We start from the raw sequence: 23,009 nt of genomic DNA on the forward strand, positions 1-23,009 counted from the left end.
AAGTACTAGGAAACAATCCTGCTATAGTTTACATAGTTAGTGATAGATTTGAATATCTTAAGATTTCTCAGAAGTTACAGTTTTGGGATTTAGATCCCATTGTCCTGGAATCTGGGGATTTTACAGATAAAGTGCATTTATTTATACAACCGTATACTGTGGAACCTGCCAACATTCAAAATGCAGACTAAAGAGAGATTTACATGTATAAGTCTGCCTTGAAAATTATGCTGAAGTCCCCATCTCCAATTGTGGACACCAGCTGAAAGTGCTATATTATAAAATTGGGCTCAATATTTTTATTTTATAGCTTAATTTTATGATTCTGAGCTTCTGCTACCTAAAAACAAGAAGAAAAGAATGCAGAGGTTTGGTTTTGGGAATGTTTTCCAACAGATTTATAAAAAGGGTGTGTATGGGTATATAAGGGGGATATATAGATGGGGTGAATGCATGAAGAGTACGTATGTGGGACATATAAAAATAATGAGTGCCATGCTGGGTAAGACCAAGGTCCATCAAGTCCAGCATCTTTTCTTAGATAGTGCCAGTCCGAGTTACAAGTATCCACAGATCCCCAATAGTTAATCTATTTATTGTGTATAGGGGGGGTGTATTTGGGGAGATAGATGTGTGAGGGAGTGTGTTTTTGGGTGAGCAGACTTATGGAGGGGTTGTGGGATGTTATGTTTTTAGGTAGCAAATGTAGCTGTAAGGAAGTATTTGTAGAGGATGTTCATGAGTGGAGGATTATATATGTATGTGGGTGATGGGAGTGTATAAGGGGTAGTGTGTATATTAAATGTGTGTGGAGTGTTATGTGCATGGGGTATCTGGTTGGGGGACAGTGTATATATTTAGCGTGTATAAATGTAGGAATGTGCACTGGAGGATGGAATTGTTTGGTGGGCCTTTGGTGTGCAGAAAGGATACTGTCAGGGTAATATGTGGCAGGATTGTGTGTATAAGGGAGATGGGTGTTATTTTAGGAAGTATGGTTTTGTGTATGTGGGTGGGAGTTATGGTTGGGGGACGTGTGTGTGTGAGATGTGTGAATTGAGAAGCTGTGTCAGTTATTTTCCCTTTCTCAGTGGGGGCAGGTTAGGAATGAGTATGCAAGCAAGTATGTGTGTCTGTGGGAAGGGCTTTGTGTTTGTGTATGAGAAATGTGTGTGTGTGCGGGGTGTGTGCATGTGACTTTGGAACTGTGAGGGAAGTGGCTTTGAAGGTGTCTCTTGGTGCCATTTGTTGCCAGTTGCTTTTTCGCAATCTGTCTGAGAAAAAGTAACAGTGTGTGTTGCTCTGTGCCAAAGTGCTGGAAAGGTGGAGGGCCATTTAGAAGGAGACCACCTCGGAGACTCACTTTCAAAAATAAACAGACAACCGGGGAGGGGGGTAGGAGGGGGTGAAGGGGGGGTTGGAAAATAATTTTCACACATATTAGACACAACTAGACGGTTACAAAATAGTTGTTTATTAGTATATAGCAAGGTCAGAATGGTTCAATAGTTCCTGAATGTATTGTTCACAATTATCAATGTATTGTAATGACAACTATGTATACAAAACAAGAATCCAATTAATGTATGGATGGATGGAGGATACAGCATTGTTGTCTTACCTAGCGACCTTTGCCTGTTATGTTCATTGTCAATTTTGCCACTGGAATTATTGAAATTTTCTAATAAAAACAGTTAAAAAAAAAAAAAAGAATAGTGCACTGGTCCATACTCACTTGTAACAGCCTAGTGGAGGAGTTAGAGCAGTGGGCTGTGAACCAGGAAAGCCAGGGTTCAAATCTCTTTAGACATAAAAGTGTGAACTGATGACCAATTTACAGCTTTGCAGATATCTTCGAGAGGCAGTTCTTGCAGATGAGCGATGGAAGAGGCCATAGCTCTCACTTGATGAACTTTCACAGAGAGTGTAATTTGCAAGTCTGCTGAAGTGTAGCAGTGTTGGAATGCATTCCGCTATCCAGTTGCATAATGTATGCTTGAAGACTGCCATGGCAGTTGGGTGAGATGTAAGAGGGGATGCAAAGGAGAGCAGAATCAGAGCCCATTAAGGACACTTCCCTTTTCCTCACCCCACTTCTGCAATTTGTATCCTTTTTTCTTGGATCTATTCCCCAGATCCAAGAACCTTGACCCGTCCCCTTCTCTCCCTTTTCCCCAGATCCTGGAACAACTCACCCCCAATCCATCCTACTCCCTCTTCTTCTTCCCCAATCCCAGAATTTCCTTCCCTCTTCTCCCATCCCACATTTCTGGTTCTCATGTTCCCCATCTCCCATCTTTAGTCCTCTCTTGTAAAAACAGAAATATGATGGCAGAAAAAGATCATATAGCCCATCTGCCCAAATAATTTAGCTTTACAATTCCCACCACTTCCTCATAGATCCCTTGTATTTATCCCATGCTCTCTTGAATTCAAAAACTGTTTAGTGTCAACCGTCTACACTGGGAGGCTGTGCCATGCATTTACTACCCTCTCTGTATGAAGATCCTTGTTTGGTGTTGAGGATTGCTTGATGTTAGGTGAATTGTGCCATTGAAGCGTGGACAGTTTCAAGTGCTCTTTATGCTAATGGGAAAATCCATAAACCATTATTAAAGTGGACTTGGGAAAATCCACTGCATATCCCTGGGATAAGCAGCATGGAATCTATTTATCTTTTAGATTCTATCAGATGCTTGTGACCTGGATTGGCCACTGTTGGAAACTGGATACTGGGCTTGATGGATTCGTTTAATCTGAACATTTAACATTAGTGCTTTTTTCCCCACAAGGTTTTTTAGATATAATAATTTTGAGCACTTTACACAATTTACATGCAGCCCAATTACTGTTTTTTCTATTTCTATTTACAATTATTTATTTATGTATTTATTTGTTGAGTTTTATATACTGTCATTCGGTGAAGCCATCACAATGATTTACAAGATTCAAAAGGTAGTATCTTAACATATTTATTTATTTATTTAACTTCTTTTACTATACCGACACTCAAGACCAGGTCTTATCGTACCGGTTTACATTAAAACATGGGGAAACCAATTAACGTATAAGTAGAAATGAGAAGTTACATTAAAACAGGGAGAGTAATAACATGGATGTCGGAAGATAGGACAGAATTAAACAATAACAGAAATGGGAGATCAAGAATCAACCAATAAGTTAACAAAATTACAAACTATAAATTAACATAAAACAATAAATTAGTAATACAGAAACATGGATTATAATCAGCGGATATATACTTGGTATGTCAGATGGGGGGTGGCGGGGGGGGGGGTGGGAAAAAAGGTGGGTTGAGGTAGAGAGGGGAAAGGGAAAAAGGTTGGGAGTGAGGGGAGGGATAAAGGGTGGGTTGAAGGGTGAGAGAGTTGGTTAAAATGGATTCCTTCAACGGTAGGCTTGTGTGAACAGCCAGGTTTTAAGTTTTTTTCTGAAGGTTAAATGGCATTGTTCCTGGCGTAAGTCTTGAGGAAGCGAATTCCAATGTAGCGGACCTGCTGTCGAAAGTGCTCGCTTGTTAATGGAGTTGTGGACTGATGATTTGTTGGGAGGGGCCTTGAGCTTACTTTTGTAGGCAGTTCTTATTGGTCTTGAGGATGTGTGTAGTTCCAGAGGGAAGGTGAGTTGGAGAGTGGATTGTTGGTAGACCGATTTGTGGATGATAGTGAGAGCTTTGAAAAGTATTCTATATTGAATAGGAAGCCAATGTAAGATTTTTAGGATAGGTGTGATGTGGTCCTTGCGCCGTGTGTTTGTAAGGATCCTGGCCGCTGCGTTTTGCAGCATCTGTAGAGGTTTGGTCGAAGAGGCGGGGAGACCGAGTAGAAGAGCGTTGCAATAGTCTATCTTTGAAAACAGTATTGCTTGAAGCACAGAACGGAAATCCTGGAAGTGTAAGAGCGGTCTTAGATGCTTCAGGACCTGTAGCTTGAAGAAACATTCTTTAGTTGTCGCGTTAATGAATTTTTTGAAATTCATTCTAGAGTCAAGGGTGGCCCCAAGGTCTCTGACATGGCTTGCTAGTGGGGTTATTGTGTTGTTGGTGAAGGGGTGGTTATCGCTAGGGGAGATAACCAGGAGTTCCGTTTTGGACGTATTTAGGACCAGGTTGAGACTCGAGAGAAGCTGGTTGATGGCTTGTAGGCAGTCGTTCCAGAAATTTAGAGTTGAGGAGATGGGGTCTGAGATGGGGATTATGATTTGCACATCGTCTGCGTATATAAAGTGGGTGAGGTTGAGGCTATTGAGCAGCTGGCATAATGGAAGTAGATATATGTTAAACAGGGTAGGGGAAAGAGAAGAGCCCTGTGGTACTCCTTGTTTTGACGGGATGGGGTGGGATTTTTTGTCGTTTATTTTAACTTTGTAGTGCCTGTTGTTCAGAAAGGATTTAAACCAGAGCAGTGCGGAGCCAGAGATGCCTATTTCCATTAGACGGCTGATGAGGATGTCGTGATTTACCGTGTCAAACGCCGCAGAAATATCGAGTAGGGCTAGAAGGTATGATTGTCCCTTGTCAAGGCCCATCAGGATGGTGTCCGTTAAAGAAAGAAGGAGGGATTCTGTGTTTAGGCGTTTCCTGAATCCGAATTGAGAAGGGTATAAGATATTGTGGGAGTCCAAGTAGTCGGTGAGACGGAAGTTGACAAGTTTTTCCATTATTTTAGCTATAAAAGGTAGGTTTGCAATGGGGCGGAAATTTGCTGGGTTGGCTGGGTCTAGATTGGGTTTTTTTAGTAAGGGTTTCAGCGAAGCAATTTTTAAGGAGTCAGGGACAGATCCTTGATTGAGGGAACAATTTATGATGTCTGCCAGAGATCTGGCAATGGTGTTAGGAATGGTGAGGAGAAGTTTGGTTGGTATTTGGTCCCAAGGGTGAGACGAGGGTTTCATTTTCTTGATAATTGATTCTATTTCCAGTGATGATATGTGAATTAAGTGATGATATGTGAATTAAGGGTATAACAGGATACATATTATATTCGAAAATGAGCGGATAGAGGGGATAGGAATGGGTAAGGATTAGAGGGGATAGGAAGGGGTGGTAGTGCTGGGGGGGGTGAATAGGAAGAGTAGGGAAAGGAGGGTTACAAGGGTGGGGAAATTAAACATAAAGTTATTCTTTTTTATAGTCCTTCATAAGATCATTTTTGAGTGAGAGGGGTTTGCTTGGTGCTGGTTGATGTCTTGTTTTTGCGTGGTTTCGGTTGGTAATTATGTTGATTGTTTGGCTGTTGGGATACTTGATTGTCAATGCAGACTTTGTAAAACAGCCATGTTTTTAGATCATTTTTGAATGTATACATGTATTTGGAGTAGCCTGCCTGCTTGTATGCATGCGTGCATGCACATACGCATGCCTGTGTGAGTGCCTGCTTGCATGTGGGAGCCTGAAAGAGAGGGCTCCCATGAAAGATAGAGCATATAATGAAAAGTACCCAACATTGTTTGGATTATCTGGTTCACAACTGATGTAACTTTTCAAAACTAAACAAAAGAGAAGAGCCTGCATGTGTGTGTATGAGAGCTAGATAATTTTGTCACGCCACAGAATGCCCTTTTTTTTTTATCTGGCTATAATTTAGACTTATCCAGATAAGTGGCTCAATATTGCAAAAATGGCTTTGAATATTGATTTCAATATGACTAGGGCTTTTTTCATGGATTTCTATTTATTATTTACATTTGATTACACACTTAATGTTGTGGAGCGCTAGGAGAGCGATCCCACTCCTGGGTGATGTGTGTCCTTGGGCCACGGCTCGACCCCAGAGGGCTCTGAAGAGGTGCCGCGGGAGGCGTGGCATGCCCGAGCATGGGCTGGACGGAAGCAGGGCTGGAGTGACATGGAAGACAGGCCCTCCTCCGGACCTGCACGCTTCAGAAGACCCAACAACGCAATGTTGGTCTTGTGAACAGTCCTCCGACCGTTCCTAGCCCTTTCGGACCTGCCGCAGGGTACGGCACGAAGCGGCAGGCCGGATGGAGGCCAGGGCAGCGAAGACTGGAACATGGATTCAGACGAGACTCAGGAACGACGTAGACTCAGGCATAGACGTGGACTCAGGAATGAGGTGTAGGATGCATAGACGTGGACTCAGGCATAGATGCAGGATCCTTAGACGTGGACTCAGGCATAGATGCAGGATCCTTAGACGTGGACTCAGGCAAAGACGTGGACTCAGGAATGAGGTGTAGGATGCATAGACGTGGACAGGCACAGGCGTGGACTCAGGACTGGATGCACAGAGGTGGAATCAGGAACGAGGGCTGAAGGAAGACATGGGCACTGACCCTCAGGGCGCCCTACTCAGGCCACCCGCGGGACTGAATCGCGGACCACCCTGTCCCATGCGCGCCCTACACAGCCCTGGAAGGCTGGTCGCGGACCACGCAGAGAGCGGGAGAGCACAGGAAAGAGGAATCAGGTTCGCTGCTCTCCTGGCAGCACAAGGCAAGGATACGCTGCTCTCCTGGCAGCACAAGGCAAGGATACGCTGCTCTCCTGGCAGCACAAGGCAGATTAAAGCATCAGGATCAGGAACAAGGATATCTGGAACAGCAGGAACATCAGGACTGGAACACAGATACTGGAACAGGAGACACACCTCAGGGCTGGAACATGGACATCAGGAACAGCAGGACTGGATCAAGAGACAGACCTTGGGACTGGAACGGCAGGCAGACATCAGGACTGGACGAGGAGCTCCGACAGGTAACACGAAACACAGGACCTTGCAGAAGTGCTGGAACACGGACGACTTCCTGGAGCGAAGGATCTCAGGAATGACCAACTCCTTGCGAAGGCAAAGACACACTGAAAGCTGAGCCCTTTAGTAGGGCTGAGGTGGACAACGCCCAGGGAGGGGTCAGCAGGGGGCCACACCTGGCTGGCCCTTTAAGAGGAGCAGAGAGGCGCGCGCTCGCGCCCTAGGAAGCTGGAGAGAAGAGCTGGAAGCTGGTGGCGTCCTCAGCCACGTGGAGGGCCCAAGGAAGCCGCGGAGCAGCCCTGGACTGGAGCTGGGTGAAGGCAGGTCACTGGAGCAGCTCCCAGCTGCAAGGACTGAAGCAGGAAGAAACAGAGAGAGGTAAGGCTGGCTGCAGAGGAAGCGGGGGAAGGGCTGACTGCAGGAACGGCTCCATGCCGTGAAGACAGCCCCAGGAGGAGAGGTAAGACTGCAGGCAGAGTAGAGAGCTGAAGCAGGCTGCAGGCACTGGCAGGGACGGCTTCCCAGCCAGGCAAGGACCCGGACTGAAACAGGCACTGGGAGAGACGGCCTGCTCGCTGAAGGTCCTGGGATCGCAGCAGCACGTCGGGGAAAGGCAGAGACAGCAGCCGAGGAGCAGACCGCATGGCAACAGCTGTGGGAACGGCCCCAGCTGATTCAGGGAGAAAGAAGCAGCCCGACTGGCTGTGGCTGTAACAAAGTAAGAGCCTGCCCACGCTCTTGCGGGCAGGAGCGTAACACTTAATTGCAAAACCCCAAAATGGATTGCAATGATAAGCCATACATCAATAAAGTCAACAATGCGTCACATCAATAAAAAGCTCCCCATCCATCGCCCATCCTCACAAATCATAATATATATATATATATATATATATATATATATATATATATATATATATATATATAAACATAGAAATGATGGCAGAAGATGACCAAACGGCCCATCCAGTCTGCCCAGCAAGCTTTCATACTTGTTTTTTCTCATAACTGTTACTCTTTGGCCCTTAGTAACCTTTTGGTTCCAATTCCCTTCCACCCCCACCATTAATGTAGAGAGCAGTGCTGGAGCTGCATCTAAGTGAAGTATCTAGCTTGATTAGTTAGGGGTAGTAACTGCCTCAATAAGCAAGCTACACCCATGATTATTTGTTTACCCAGCCTGTGCAATTCAGTCATTGTTGGTTGTCTGAATATAAATCGTTTCTTCATTCCCCCCTGCAGTTGAAACAGAGAGCTATGCTGAATATGGATTGAAGTGAAGTATCAGGCTTAATTGATTCGGGGTAGTAACTGCCGTAACAAGCAAGCTACACTCATGCTTATTTGTTTACCCAGACTATGTAATTCAGTCCTTGTTGGTTGTTGTCTGAATAAAAATCATCTTTTCATTCATTCCCCCCTGCTGTTGAAGCAGAGAGCTACGTTGGATATGCATTGAAAGTGAAGTATCAGGCTTATGTGGTTTGGGGTAGTAACTGCCGTAACAAGCAAGCTACTCCCCGCTTTTTTGTGAATGCAAATCCATTTTTTTTCCACATTTCCTCTTGCCGTTGAAGCATAGAGCAATGTTGGAGTCGCATTAACCATGTGTATGTTTATTGAATAAGGGTATTATCTCCAGGTAGTAGCCATCATTCCCGCAAGCCACCCTCTCTTCATTCACATCCTCTAGACTTTATGGATCCACAGTGTTTATCCCACGCCCCTTTATTTATTATTTAAGTTCTTTTAATATACCGATGCTCAAGACAAGGTCTTATCGTACCGGTTTACAATAAACAAGGGGGGGAAACCAGTTAACACAGGAAGCGAAAGTTACATTAAAACAGGGAAGTCGAACATGGCTGTTTGAAGAAAAAGGGATAGATTAACAATTTCTATTCTAAATGTATAGAAGAGCCGATCAGCAAGGAGCGGTTGCTTCTCTGTTAAACTTAAACACATATTTACATAATGGAGGTTCAATTGCAAAGTTAATATACATATTTGAAGTCCTTCACAGTTTTGGTCTTTACTACTTCCTCTGGAAGGGCGATCCAGGCCTCCACCACCCTCTCCGTGAAGAAGTACTTCCTGACATTGGTTCTGTCCCCTAACACTTCTAACCAGTAATGTAACAAATCATATCACATACTGATTAAAGGAATTATGCCATCCCAGGACCAAATAATATATTCCAACATTTATTTAAAAGATTTGTGTATCACATATGATATACTGTATATCTGCAGCTCAAAGCAGCATACAAATAAAAGCATGCATGCATGTAACTTAATGACAAGGAAACCAAACAATTCACTTACCAATCTGCCCATGACAGGATGTAATCTAAACTGCCAAACTACTGTCTAAGATGCTCCTTTCTAATTTAGCTACAAAAAAACCCCAAAAAACAAAGAACGGGATATAAACAAAATCACTGTAACAAATCTGTTTTATTAGTATTTATTAATAAAGACTGTGATACTGAAATCCTAAGAGAAGGAACACTGCATCAGTAATGAAGTGTCAAATGGTGTGCATCCACTGCCTCTCATCTCGCAATGGGCCGCAAGCAGAATCACCGCAAACAGTATCAGTTAACACCTATAGTTTTCAGTCATTTGTCGGTTCTAATCACTTATAATTCTTTCAGACTACACTGAATTATTATTAAAGTTCAATCAAAGAAACAAATTATGTTTCCCACCATTAACCTCTAAAAAGAATTATATGTATATTTAACCCCCTCCCCCCAAAAAAGTAAAATCTTGTTAAAAAATTTGGGGGGGGTTTAAATATCATATAATTCTTTTTAGAGGTTAATGATGGGAGACATAATTTGTTTCTTTGAACTTTGTTTAATATTTCATTGTAGTCTGATAGTTGTATAAGTGATTAGGACCACAAATAACTGAAACTATAGGTGTTATTAACTGATACTTCTTGCGGCCCATTGCACACCATTTGACACTTCATTACTGATGCAGTGTTTCTTCTCTTAAGTTTTCAGTATTACAATCTTTATTAATAAATACTAATAAAATAGATTTGTTACAGTGATTTTGTTTATATCCTGTTCTTTGTATTTTTATTTTTGGTGTAATTGATTTGAGGGATATCTGCCTTTCCATATCACTTTAGCCTTTCTAATTTAGCTACAGCATAAGTCAAACAATGCCTAAGCAAAGACCTGCTGGAACAGATAGATTTGACTAACTTCATTAATGTCTTTGTACGTAAATATAACAGTTCCACAGGACTGGTGCTGCAATACAGAATACTCTTACGCATATATCTGCAAGGCAAGTCTGACATGAGAAAAAAATGTGAAGCTTGCTGGGCAGACTGGATGGGCCGTTTGGTCTTCTTCTGCCGTCATTTCTATGTTTCTATGTTTCTATGACATTGAGACGGCACATCTAATAGACTTTTTTGTGAGGAGGTGAAGGACAGAGTAGGACTGTATAAATGAAGCATTGCATTCCTTCATTGGAAACATTCTCTTCTAACAAATGCCCCTAGCCAATATCAACCTCGTCCAACTGGAAACCACGACTACAAACTTCATAAGAAGTTGCCATACTGGGTCAGACTGAGGGTCCATCAAGCCCAGCATCCTGTTTTTAACAGCAGCCTATCCAGGATATAAGTACATGGCAAGTACCCAAACATTAAATAGATCCCATGCTACAAATGCCGATAATAAGCAGCAGCTATTCCATAAGTCAACTTGATTAAAAGCAGTTTATTGATTTCTCCTCCAGGAAATGAATTCCAGAGCTTAATTGTGCATTGAGTAAAGAATAATTTATTTGATTTGTTTTAAATGTGCTACTTGCTAACTTCACAGAGTGCCCCCTAGTCCTTGTATTATCTGAAAGAGTAAATAGTCAATTCACATTTACCTGTTGTATTCATCTCATGATTTTGTAGACGATTATATCGCTCCTCAGCTGTCTCTTTTCCAAGCTGAACAAACCTAAACTCTAGCCTTTCCTCATAGGGGAGCCGTTCCAGCCCCTTTATCATTTTGGTCCCGTCTCTATACTTTCTTTAGTGCAGCTATATCTTTTTTGAGATGCAGCGACCAGAACTGCACATAGTACTCAAGGTGCAGTCTCACCATGGAGTGATACAGACATTCTCCATTTTATTCACCATTCCCTTCCTAACATTTTGTTTGCTTTTTTGACTGCCACAGCACACTGAGCCAACGATTGCAATGTATTTTCCACCATGACGCCTAAATCTTTTTCCTGAGTGGTAATTCCTAATATGAAACCTAACATCGTGTAACTAAAGCATGGATTATTTTTCCCTATATGCATCACCTTGCACTTGACAACGTTAAATTACATCTGTCATTTGGATGCCTAATTTCCAGTCTTGCAAGGTCCTCCTGCAATTTATCACAACCTGTTTGCAATTTAACTACCATAAATAGTTGTGTGTCTTATGCGAATTTGATCACCTCACTCATCATTCCCCTTTCCAGGTCACTTATAAATGTAATGGGTGGCGTGGGTGTAAGTCCTTATTGCTGTGCCGTAGTTGACACAACCTTGTAGGCGAACCTATGAGGCTTATGCTGACACCAGGTGAACATGGCCTGTAGCGGGACAGGCTGCAGTTTCAACTATACTAGCTGTCTCTCTTGCAGGTTGAACCCTTGTGTTTTGCAGGCTGGCAGGACTTAGGTCGGTCTCTAGGGCGGTCAGGTAAGCAAGAGTCCAAGGGCACACTGGGATCAGAACAGGCAGCAACTTGAAGAGTCAGGGACAGGCCAAGGACAAAAGTGTGCAAGCTCAACCTTGAGGGTTGTTACAGTTGTTGCCATCCCCCAAAGAACTTTGAACCCACCTGACCACTGATTTTATCACTGACCTTCCCCTCTGTTGGTGGTGGTGGATTGATTCTCTAAGATGGTGCATTTCACACCCCTCGCAGTGCTCCCTTCAGCACCTGAATTGGCTCAACTCTTCATCCAAGTCCAGGCAAAAGGTCAGAATCCGGAAGTCGGCCCAAGTCAAAGACACACTGAAGATGTAGAAGAGACAGACAACACAAGGCAGGACCAGATGAAGATGGCAGGACAAGCAAGGCTGGATGAGGACAGGACCCAGGAAATTAGACTAGACTCAGAACACAGACAGGACTCGAGACACAGGAGCAATACACACTGCCGATTCAGGAAACCTGTTGCTGAGGCAGTGGTAGGCAGTCCAGGAGTCCTTATATAGTTAGAGCCTGCTGACATCATCAGAGAGCACTGTGGGGATTTTCCCGCCACGGGCCCTTAAAAGAGAAGGCTGCGCTTGTACTCTCATCTTAGGAGCCACCGGGATGGTGGCAGCTTAGCAGCATGTTGGGCCGGTTGAGGTCGGAGCCTGTCAGCGGTGTTGGAGTGAGTGTGGCGGCTTGTGGTACCATCCCGCAAGTAGTGAATCTTAATAGTAACCCCCTCCAAAGTCCCCTACCCAGTCTTCTAGGCTTGGGTTTCTGGGGAAATATCCTGTTAAACTTGCACATGAGTTGGGGGGACTTGGAGGCTGGTTCCCAGGAATTTTCCTCAGAGCTATAGTTTTTACAGATTAGATACTGCAGCTGATTCTGGACCTTTCGGGATTTTAAGATCTCCTTCTGCAGAGATTTTGGTGACCTGATAGGATGGTCTACCCGACCAAGAGAGAATTGCGGGTTTCAACAGGGATATATGGAAGACATCATGAATCTGCAAAGACAATGGATATTTGAATTTGTAGGTCACAGGACCAAATTTCCAGTAAATGGGGAATGGACCCATGAATTGCAGTGTAAACGTCAGAGATGGCATCTTTAATTGCAAGTTATTTGTGCTGAGCCAAACCAAGTTTCCCGGGTGAAGTTGGGCACTGGATGACATTTCTAGTCTGCTTACTTCTTGAACTGCTCTGCTGCTTGCTCCAGGAGACAATATTACTTCTGCGAAAGCTCCCAGAGTTCATGCCCCAGCAGATTATCTGCAGTGGCTGAAATTGGAACCGGCTTCGGTGTATGGGGATGATGCCCAAACGCTATGTAGAAGGGCTGACGATCCAGTGAAGCTGCTCACATGGTTACTGCGGCAGAATTCAGTCCATGGGAGCAGAGATGCACAATTATTCTGCCATTGGTTCACTTAGGCTCATAAAGAGGCCTTGATAATCTGGTTTACCCACTCGGTTTGCCTATTGCTCTGGGATGGTAGGCAGAGGTGAAGTCCAAGATAATTCCAAATTTCTTGCACAAACAATGAGGGCCCCGACTTTTATGGTTTAGGAAACAAATATGGTGGTAACTAGCCAAGGTGGCACTTACTACCCTTAATCACTAACAGGGTCATTCATCAAAATGTGTTATTTTTCACATTTCGCAATGTGTATGCAAATTTTGAAAATTTAGTCAAATGGGAGGGGTTTGGGTGGGGTTTATGAAAATGAGGGTGTTTAACGTTACGTGCGGTAGCATAACGCACATTTTAACGAGCTGGAAATAATTACATCTTTATTCCTGGCATTTAGCAGTGCAATATGCCCAAAACAGGATTTGCCATTAAATATCGCAAACCCCGTTTCATGAGAGAGAGAGAGAGAGAGAGAGACTTTGGGTGGTTATATATTTGTCATCTAATTATACACTGTAGGAGGGTCAACTAGTAACTCTAGGTGAGGTTTTAGGGGTGGTCTACGGTTTGGGGGCCAGTTTTACATTGTCAGAGGTATGAACAGCACAGTACACATCAATGAAAATTTGATGTGATTTGGAAGGAGGAAAGGTCCACAAAGATGAGATTTCTACAATGTACTCTCACCCTAGCTTGATAGCACCTATGTAGAAACTATTACTTAAAGTCAATTGTATTCTGACCTTATTTTAAATGATTAATCTTCGGACATAAATTAGCTAAAATTTAAATTCACCATATGTCAAATGGTTCAAACAGAGGTACTGGTTTATGTACATCAGCTTTATTCCTCTTTTACATCAAGGAACTGATTTATGCACATCAACTATTCTTCTTATATTGATTAGTATTTTATAAACATTTTATGTACATTCTTTTATCAGTTTCTCATTTACTCTTCTTTTAGTCAAAGACTATCAATGCTGACAAAAATATCACAAGTCAGCTTGTGATATAAATATTAGTTTATATCACAAGGCACTCTTCCTACCATTTTTTTCTGTTCCTAATATTAATTACCAGTACTAGGGTCCCATTCATTCATTCATTCATTCAACCACAAGTGTTCTCTAGCTATTTCCTATAGTTTTTAAAGCTTTTACTAAGTCTCAGAGCAAGCAGAGCCAACACAGTTCCTCTCCCTGTGAAGTTCAGTGCAGGTCTCCCACAGTATTCTAAATTGTCACCAATATCTATAGTATAGAGAATTACTACTTTTGATGATGTCATAATAGAAAATAGTATGTTCCCTATTTTTACCAAATGAGAAAATATTGTTGAGATTACTACCTGATAATCTCCTTTTCCTTAGTGTAGACAGATGGACTCAGAACGAATGGGATAGTATCCGCGTGCTAGCAGTTGGAGACGGATCTGACGTCAGCACGGGGGTATATATATCCCCACAGGAAGCGTAGCAACTCAGTAATCTTCCTTGCAAAAGCTGTCATGGGATGTGTGTACTGACGCTCAGTGAAAAGTGAAAACAGGATTCCCCTGACCAATTGATAGTAGCTGGAGACCGCCAGCATTCACAACCGGAAGGCGTTGACACCAGGTAGAGTGTTCGCTCTTATGGAACAGAAGACATGGCTTACCTTGAATCGGTGAAACCCATGTACACAAGGCAGCTGGGCGGGATGCTGAGTCCATCTGTCTACACTAAGGAAAAGGAGATTATCAGGTAGTAATCTCAACATTTCCTGGCGTGTAGCCAGATGGACTCAGAACGAATGGGATGTACAAAAGCTTTACTCCCAGCCTGGGCGGGAGGCTGCCTGAGGACCATGTAGTACCGCCCTCGCAAATGCTGAGTCCTCCGTGGCCTGTAGAATCTGGCCACGGTAGAATCTGGCCACGGTAGAATCTGGAGAAGGTATGGAGGGAGGACCACGTTGCCGCTTTACAGATTTCTGCAGGCGACAGCATCCTGGATTCAGCTCAGGATGTCGCTTGTGCTCTGGTAGAATGAGCCTTGACTTGTAGAGGCGGAGACTTCCCGGCTTCTACGTAAGCTGCTCTGATAACTTCTTTAATCCAGCGGGCGATGGTGGGCCGCGAGGCCGCTTCACCTTGCCTCTTCCCGCTGTGCAGGACGAACAGATGGTCCGTCTTTCGTAGTTGTTGTGTCACTTCAAGATATCTGGGCAGTAATCTGCCAATGTCGAGATGACGCAATAAACGCCCTTCTTCAGATTTCTTCAACCCCGCCGTGGTAGGCAAGGATATGGTTTGGTTAAGATGAAACTGTGAAACCACTTTCGGTAGAAAGGAGGGAACCGTACGAAGATGGATAGCCTCCGGAGTGATTCTGAGAAATGGATCACGGCAGGACAGTGCTTGTAGCTCAGATGCGGCGGGCTGAACATACAGCCAGCAAGAACACCATCTTCAAGGTTAGAGAATGGGGAGACAGGCCCCGAAGGGGTCTGAAGGTGGATCCCGCGAGGAAATCCAAAACAAGGTTGAGGTTCCACAAAGGGACAGGCCACTTCAGTGGCGGACGAATATGCTTGACTCCTTGCAGGAAGCGAGAAACATCTGGGTGCCTGGCGATGGTCTTGCCATCCCTCCTGGGACCATAGCAAGACAGCGCAGCCACCTGAACTTTGATGGAGCTGAGGGAGAGACCCTTCTGAAGTCCATCCTGCAGGAAATCCAACACAATAGGGATTGTGGTCACATGTGGATTGGTGCCAATAGTGTCGCACCATGCTTCAAACACTCTCCAGATCCTGACATAGGTGAGGGATGTGGAAAACTTGCGAGCTCGGAGGAGTGTATCAATCACGGGCTCCGAGTAACCTCTTTTCTTCAGTCTAGCCCTCTCAATGGCCAGACCGTAAGAGAGAATTGAGCTGGATCCTCGTGGAGGATGGGACCTTGACGTAGAAGGTCCCGGAGAGGAGGCAGGGGAAGAGGCTCCCCTGCCAGTAGTCTTCTCATGTCTTCGTACCAGGGTCTTCTTGGCCAGTCTGGTGCCACTAGAAGAACTAGGCCCCGGTGCTTCTGAATCTTGTGGATGATGGCGCCCAGCAGAGGCCACGGAGGAAAGGCGTATAGCAGAGTCCCTGGAGGCCACGGCTGAACCAGGGCATCGATTCCGTGGGAGAACGGATCGCGCTTGCGGCTGAAGTATCTGGGTACTTGAGCATTGGACCTGTCCGCCAGTAAATCCATGTCCGGGATCCCCCAGTGATCCACAATCATCTGGAAGGCTGTGGGTGACAGCTGCCACTCTCCCGGATTTAGATGTTCTCTGCTGAGGAAGTCTGCCATGGTATTGTCCTTCCCGGCGATGTGAATCCACAAAATGGCGCCCTCCTTGGCGTGCCACGCCGCCGATCCTCTGTTCCTTCGGAGACCCGAAACACGAGATGTACGCCTCACCTGAACCTTGGCGCTTCTCGGCTGGAACGCAGGCGGTCTCCGGCTGCGGGGAGAGCGGGCAAATACCTTCACCACCGCGATTGAGGATATGCACCCGCTACCTCGTCCACGCCGGGACCGAGGTGCCTCGTATGCCTCACCCGAACCTCGCCCGGGGGCTATGTTCCTGCCGCGCTTCGGCCGGACCGAGGACTTAACCTTCGGGGGGATCACGGAAATCACCCCGGGCAACTCTACTGGGAGAGTGACCTTCGGGTATCACCGCAGGAGTGCGGGGCTCGATATTTTTGTAGAAAGTAGAATCTAGAATTATAAGAAAAGAGAAAAAATTAAAGTAGTCTTGGAAAGCACGCTCAACTAGCATGCAGGCACTCCAAACTGCTTTGGAGACAGAAATTACTGAGTTGCTACGTCTCCAACTGCTAGCACGCGGATACTATCCCATTTGTTCTGAGTCAATCTGGCTACACGCCAGGAAAATTTAAATTTTGACCAATCAAGTTATAAGAACTCGGCCAAGAGATATTTTTGATGATATTTTACTCTTGTATAATTTAACAAAGTAAGTTATAATACAAGGTGCTTTAGCTATAAAAAAAAAATATATAGTTATACTGACTTCTCAGCATCATGAGTTCTCAGTAAGATTCTGTTGTCATGGAATCCCCTTGGAAAGCTTCCCTAGCTTTACCCCAATGCTTTAGCTGATGGACCTCATTTTATTTGACAAAGATAGAATTTAAAATAAAATTAAATCAATTTATTCCAAATAAAATGTTTTCTAGAAAAAATATTAAAAAACCACTTTAAACTCATTCACTCCCCATTCACAGTATCCCCAGGTCTTCTATTCCCATGGAAATTCCTCAAAACCTCTCCATTCCTATCTCCAAAAATAAAAATATTTTATATTAAACTAAGAAATAATTCAGGATTCTAGACAACTTCTTGAATCAGAACATTTTTTTCCATGTCTGTATCTCTTCATAACTCCTAGGGACCACTTCTTATACTTAATGAGGTAACTTTAAAAATAAATTCTTTCAAAATCCAATTTTGGCATAGTTCAGGTTCTCAAAGCTTTCCCCACTTGACCACCACCAACGAATGTCTCAGTTTTAGCAGTTTTTAGGGTGCTTTACCCCCCCCCCCCACCTTGGCATCAGGTATATTACTGTCAATATTTAAGTTTAAAATTTATGTAGGAACCTCATCAGCTGCTCACCTGAATCGCCATGTTTTAAAAAATATAAATTTCCTAAATCTTATTTTTAACATTAAAAAAGCCTTTAGTCACTTTACTAGGTAGCTGATGCCATCGATGACATTAGCAGGGCCTACATTTCACCAATGCACTGGGAGCTTTCCCATGGCTCCCGTCACTGTATTCATTTCCTTACAGCAGCAGTTTTCCCAAGGCTGCCACTGTTATCTGTGGCTCCCCACAAGACTGTACAATTTTTTTTTTTTTTAACTCGGCAGGACCTCAGCACCTACATGGGAGACCTGGACGGTGTCAGCACTCACTTCAGTTTCCTACTTCAGCCCCTCCCATTTTCATGGCACTTTCACTTTCTGTGCCGGTGAGAGTTCTCATACTCCCGTGGCACTTCAAACACTGCTGGCAGCTCACGGCCACGTCTGGGAATCACAAGAATGGCCGTGGCATTTACCAGCCACCTGCTCCGGCTCCCTGACACTTGTTTGGCATCCTCCTATGAGGCACCTCGTTTATTTTCATTGCGGCAGACGCTGCTTCTACTTCAAAACATGGTGCTTAAGCCACTGAAGGCAGACCTTTACTGCCTGCTCTGCTCCGGAGCTCCAAATAAAAAAAAAAAAGTGTGGGCATGCCCCCCCAGCCTAACAACACTGGGACATAATTTTTTTTTTGTTTTTAAATATTGGGCCAAACACCATTGAGACACTTCAACCCAGAGACGAACAGCTGCTACCATAGACCCTCAAGGACCCAGAGGTAAATATATATATTTTTATTATTTTTTCATCCTATCTATACAAGTAATGTTATTTCTTAGGAATATAAACCAATAAGAACATAAGAACATACCATACATGGTCAGACCACGGGTCCATCAAGCCCAGCATCCTGTTTCCAACGGTGGTCAATCCAGGCCATAAGAACCTGGCAAGTACCCAAAAACTAAGTCTATCCCATGCTACTGATGCTAGTAATAGCGGTGGTTATTATCTAAGTCAACTTGATTAATAGCAGGTAATGGACTTCTCCTTCAAGAACTTATCCAATCCTTTTTTAAACACAGCTATACTAACTGCACTAACCACATCTTCTGGCAACAAATTCCAGAGTTTAATTGTGCGTTGAGTGAAAAAGAACTTTCTCCAAATAGTTTTAAATGTGCCCCATGCTAACTTCATGGAGTGCCCCCTAGTCTTTCTATTATCCGAAAGAGTAAAAAACCGATTCACATCTACCCGTTCTAGACCTCTCATGATTTTAAACACCTCTATCATATCCCCCCTCAGCCGTCTCTTCTCCAAGCTGAACAGTCCTAACCTCTTTAGTCTTTCCTCATAGGGGAGCTGTTCCATTCCTTTTATCATTTTGGTCGCCCTTCTCTGTACCTTCTCCATCGCAATTATATCTTTTTTGAGATGCGGTGACCAGAATTGTACACAGTATTCAAGGTGTGGTCTCACCATGGAGCGATACAGAGGCATTATGACTTTTTCCATTTTATTCACCATTCCCTTTCTAATAATTCCCAACATTCTGTTTGCTTTTTTGATTGCTGCAGCACACTGAACAGACGATTTCAATGTGTTATCCACTATGACGCCTAGATCTCTTTCTTGGGTAGTAGCATCTAATATGGAACCTAACATTGTGTAACTATAGCATGGGTTATTTTTCCCTGACTGGTTAGCAAAATTTAATATAGCTGAAAGTCATTGAATGTGAGTATGCTAAGTTACCAAATTGTATTAAGAATATTTGAACAATAAATTAGCCAAACAGATCTTTATAAATATTTATTCAAATTAAAGTTGCAAATAAATAATTGCCATTTTTTGGGCTGTGATTGACTGATGCTTTTGTGTATAAGTGAATACAGTCACCTAAGAACCTCTGAAAATGTAAACTTTTTGAAGCAAAGATTTTCAGAATCTCTCATTCTTGTTCACTGAGTTCTGCTCTTCTTGTGCTGTCACAGTAAGACATTCTAATTATGTCAAACTATTCTGTTATTTGATTTTATGTTCCATATTGTTTTGTATCCCACATTGTACTTAGCAAATGGCTTTGTATAAAAATGCAATAAAAATGTTAATATTCTTATTTCTTACATTAAACCCCTAACTACATTTGAACATGGAGTGACAGGTAATGGGAAATTAATGTGCGCTGCATATTTTCAGTTATGAAAGTTCTACAGTCCTACAAAATAGACTCAATTATGCAAAGTTCTAGAACTACGTAAATAACTAAACATCTGCAGGTATATTGTCCTTGGCATCTTCCCTAATGCTGCAAAAAAAGATAGGTGACCTAACTTGATTGATATTCCCTTCTATAATTTAGAGTTTTACTCCAGTGAATATTTTTACCCTTCTGAATGCTGAAACTGAAGACCACAATATTTTCTTTGCTACAAAATCTTTTGTATTTACTGTACTGTGTTGTATATGATTCCATAAAGAATATTCAGTTAACAAGTGTAACCTTAAAGATGATCAGGTTAAATTTATAAAAAAAAGTTACCAAAATATTAGAAAGAAATACAATATATTTAGTTATATATAAACAAATATTCCAGGCAGACATACCTTTGCCAGCTGTTCTAGGAGGAAGAGGAGGAGCATCTGTTGTTGGAGATGTAGGTGAATCCGTACTTGTAGAGATAAAAATTTGGTTCGAAAATGCTCCATATGAGAGTCTCTGCTTGTCTCTTGGAGTGCTAAACCCAGGCAGTGAAAGTTTGTCTTGGGGAGAAAGACTAGACGTATGACAGAAACTCTGAGGTCTTGGAGAACGTTCTTTTTTTATGGGACTAGGCTATAGGAAAGATAAAATAATATATTTAACAATTAAATCAGTATAATTTACCATGATTCATTTACTTAATTTTTAGATTGGTTGCTAAAAGGTTTTTCAAGGCTCAATTTTCTGAATAGTTATATCAAGTTATAGATTAAGAAATCAATTTTTAAAAATGAATTAGAAAAAATGCCCTGAGGGCCAACTGTGATCAGGCCACAGTGTTGCATGTGACAAGTTTGAGAAGGCAAAAAGTGATCAAGTATGCAATAGAGGTGATCCCATGGAGGGAAGATGATTGTCACTGTTGTGGAAACCCTTTTTAGCTTAAGGAATGGTGCTGATGAATTATCAAAGGAGACTGCCCACTAGTCATCCTGGCTGGCAAGCACATGTGCCACTTGTGTATTCCATCTGAATAGAGGGTATATAGAAAATGAGGGGGAAATATGGATAAAAAGAAATAGAAAAAAACATCTGACATTTTAAATGAAAAAGTAGTACCAGACAGCAAGATTATATTTTATCCATTCAGATATGCACACAAATCTGAAACATTTGAAAAGGACCATTTTATTATTTTCTTTATTGCTATGGTTTGTTTAATGATTAAACTATTATGCATCAAAAAATAGCACAATTTGAAACATTAAAAATAGATATATTTTGTCTGATCACTCATGTTTTCTTAAAATGCTACACATTTTACAAATTCTGCCAGGAGAATGTAAACTTATGATCACAACTGTAAGTTGGCCACATGGCTGTACTTGACATTGAATAGATATAATTTTCCAGAGTTATTTTCAGAAAAGGCAAAAAGCCTATCGCTGTTCATGTATATTTATTTATTTATTTATTTAACATTTTTATGGACCGATATTCATTGGAAACATCATACCGGTTTACATAGAACATTAATGCAGCATAACTTGCTTTACAGGGAACACAGAATAATATAAAAGGTATCTGTAACATAGGTTAACATATATGGTAATTGTAACATGGATTAAAACATAAAATATTTAGAAACTGTGGACTAGTAGATAATGTTTATATTTAACTGTACAGGGTACATAGAAAATACATATGATACAGAGAGTGGGGGTGGGGGGTGGGGAGGGGCAGGGTGATGGTGGATATAAGGAGGGGGAGGAAGTTGTGAGAGGGAAAGGGGCTTAGTTGCAGAGGCAGTATGTTTATTGATAGGATTTAGTTATAGGCTTCTTTGAATGTATGGTAGTTCCCATGCTGTGGTAACCCTGCAGATCACCTCAGTTCTATGTATTTAACTTTGACTGGGGATACAGGAGAAGCGGAGGTGATATAGAACTGGAGGAAAGGTAAACATGGAACTTGTGACCTGTTATAAGAAAATACCTGTTACTGGTAAGTTAGTTTGCTTTCTCTGATAAGCAGATTCATGAAGTCACATAAGTGGGGCTCCTTAGTTTAAGGGAGATAGTCAACAAAAAGGGGAAAAGAACAATAAAAATCACCAAGAGGCATAAAATAATTGGTATTGGTAAAAATCACTTAATTTTATTTTAAAACAGGTCTGAAATTATAAAAGATGGACCCTAGTAGGGACTGAATTGGCCTCTACTTCTCAAAGAGATCGTACAAAGTAGACTGTGCAAACTTACTAACCCGTCGAGAGGGCAAGTCTAGACACTAATGGCAGCTGAATGTGTTGCCTGAATGCCATATCTCAGCCTTGCAAATTTCAATGCAGCTAACACTGCCATAGCCTGTACATTACGGCCTTCACATGCCCCTCTAAAGTCAAGATTGTCTGGGCATGACAGGAGGAGATGCAATCTGCTACCCATTTAGAAAGTGTGCATTTTGTCAGGACAATTCAAGTCTTATTTTGGTAAAATGAAACAAAACAGAGGAAGGACTTTCTCTGGATGTCAGTAAGCTCCAGGAAGAAGGTGACAACTCTTTTATAATCCAGGGAATGAAGGGTTTTTCATGTTTATGTACATGTAGAATTGGGAAATAATGTTGGCAGGATGACTGATTAATTAAGGTGGAAGTCCAACAGCAGAATCTTAGAATTTATTGAAACCACAAACTTACTATAATGAAATCTAGTAGGTATATAAGTCATTATAGCCTGGAGCTTACTGACTTGCTGGCTGAAGTGACAACTATCAAAAATGTGACCGTCCATGTCAGGAAAAAGTTCACAAACATCTAGAGATTTGAAAGGGGCTTTCATCAGCCAGATAAAAATCACAATGTTCCATGATGTTGCGGGAGGATTCATCTGAGGCAAGCCCTACATAGATATAACTTGAGGCTGTAGAGAAATAGATTTTTCTTCAACATCTTGGTAATAAACACTGATTGCTTTAAGGTGAATCCTACAGGTTTGGTTTTAAAGACAGCCACTAAAATATTCCACAGTTTGATTGTGTTAAATGAAAAAGCACTTTCTTCAATTTGTTTTAAATCTGCTGGTTATTAAGTTTCATTGAAGTCCCCACCTTTTATTATTATTAAAAGGGGTAGAGTTGCTTATCTATAACAGGTGTTCTCTCCAAGGTAGCAGGATATGAGTCCTCACATATAGGTGACATCATCAGATGGAGGCCAGCATGGAAAACTTATGTGAAAGTTTCTAGAACTTTGACTGAGCCTCACTGAGCATGCT

General features: G+C 42.4%; 1 protein-coding gene across 10 annotated transcripts in view; it reads right to left on the reverse strand.

Moving 5' to 3' along the window:
• The window catches only part of ASAP1 (ArfGAP with SH3 domain, ankyrin repeat and PH domain 1), a 975,348-nt gene that overhangs the window by 168,638 nt on the left and 783,701 nt on the right, over positions 1-23,009 (reverse strand). For all 10 annotated transcript variants that reach the window (XM_029592039.1, XM_029592032.1, XM_029592035.1 and 7 more), the window contains one exon: positions 20,137-20,365. In XM_029592039.1, coding sequence (XP_029447899.1) covers positions 20,137-20,365 — 229 coding nt within the window. The remainder of the gene's footprint in view (positions 1-20,136; positions 20,366-23,009) is intronic.

The sequence above is a fragment of the Rhinatrema bivittatum genome, chromosome 2, assembly GCF_901001135.1.
Source record: "Rhinatrema bivittatum chromosome 2, aRhiBiv1.1, whole genome shotgun sequence".
NCBI classification, from domain to species: Eukaryota; Metazoa; Chordata; class Amphibia; order Gymnophiona; family Rhinatrematidae; genus Rhinatrema; species Rhinatrema bivittatum.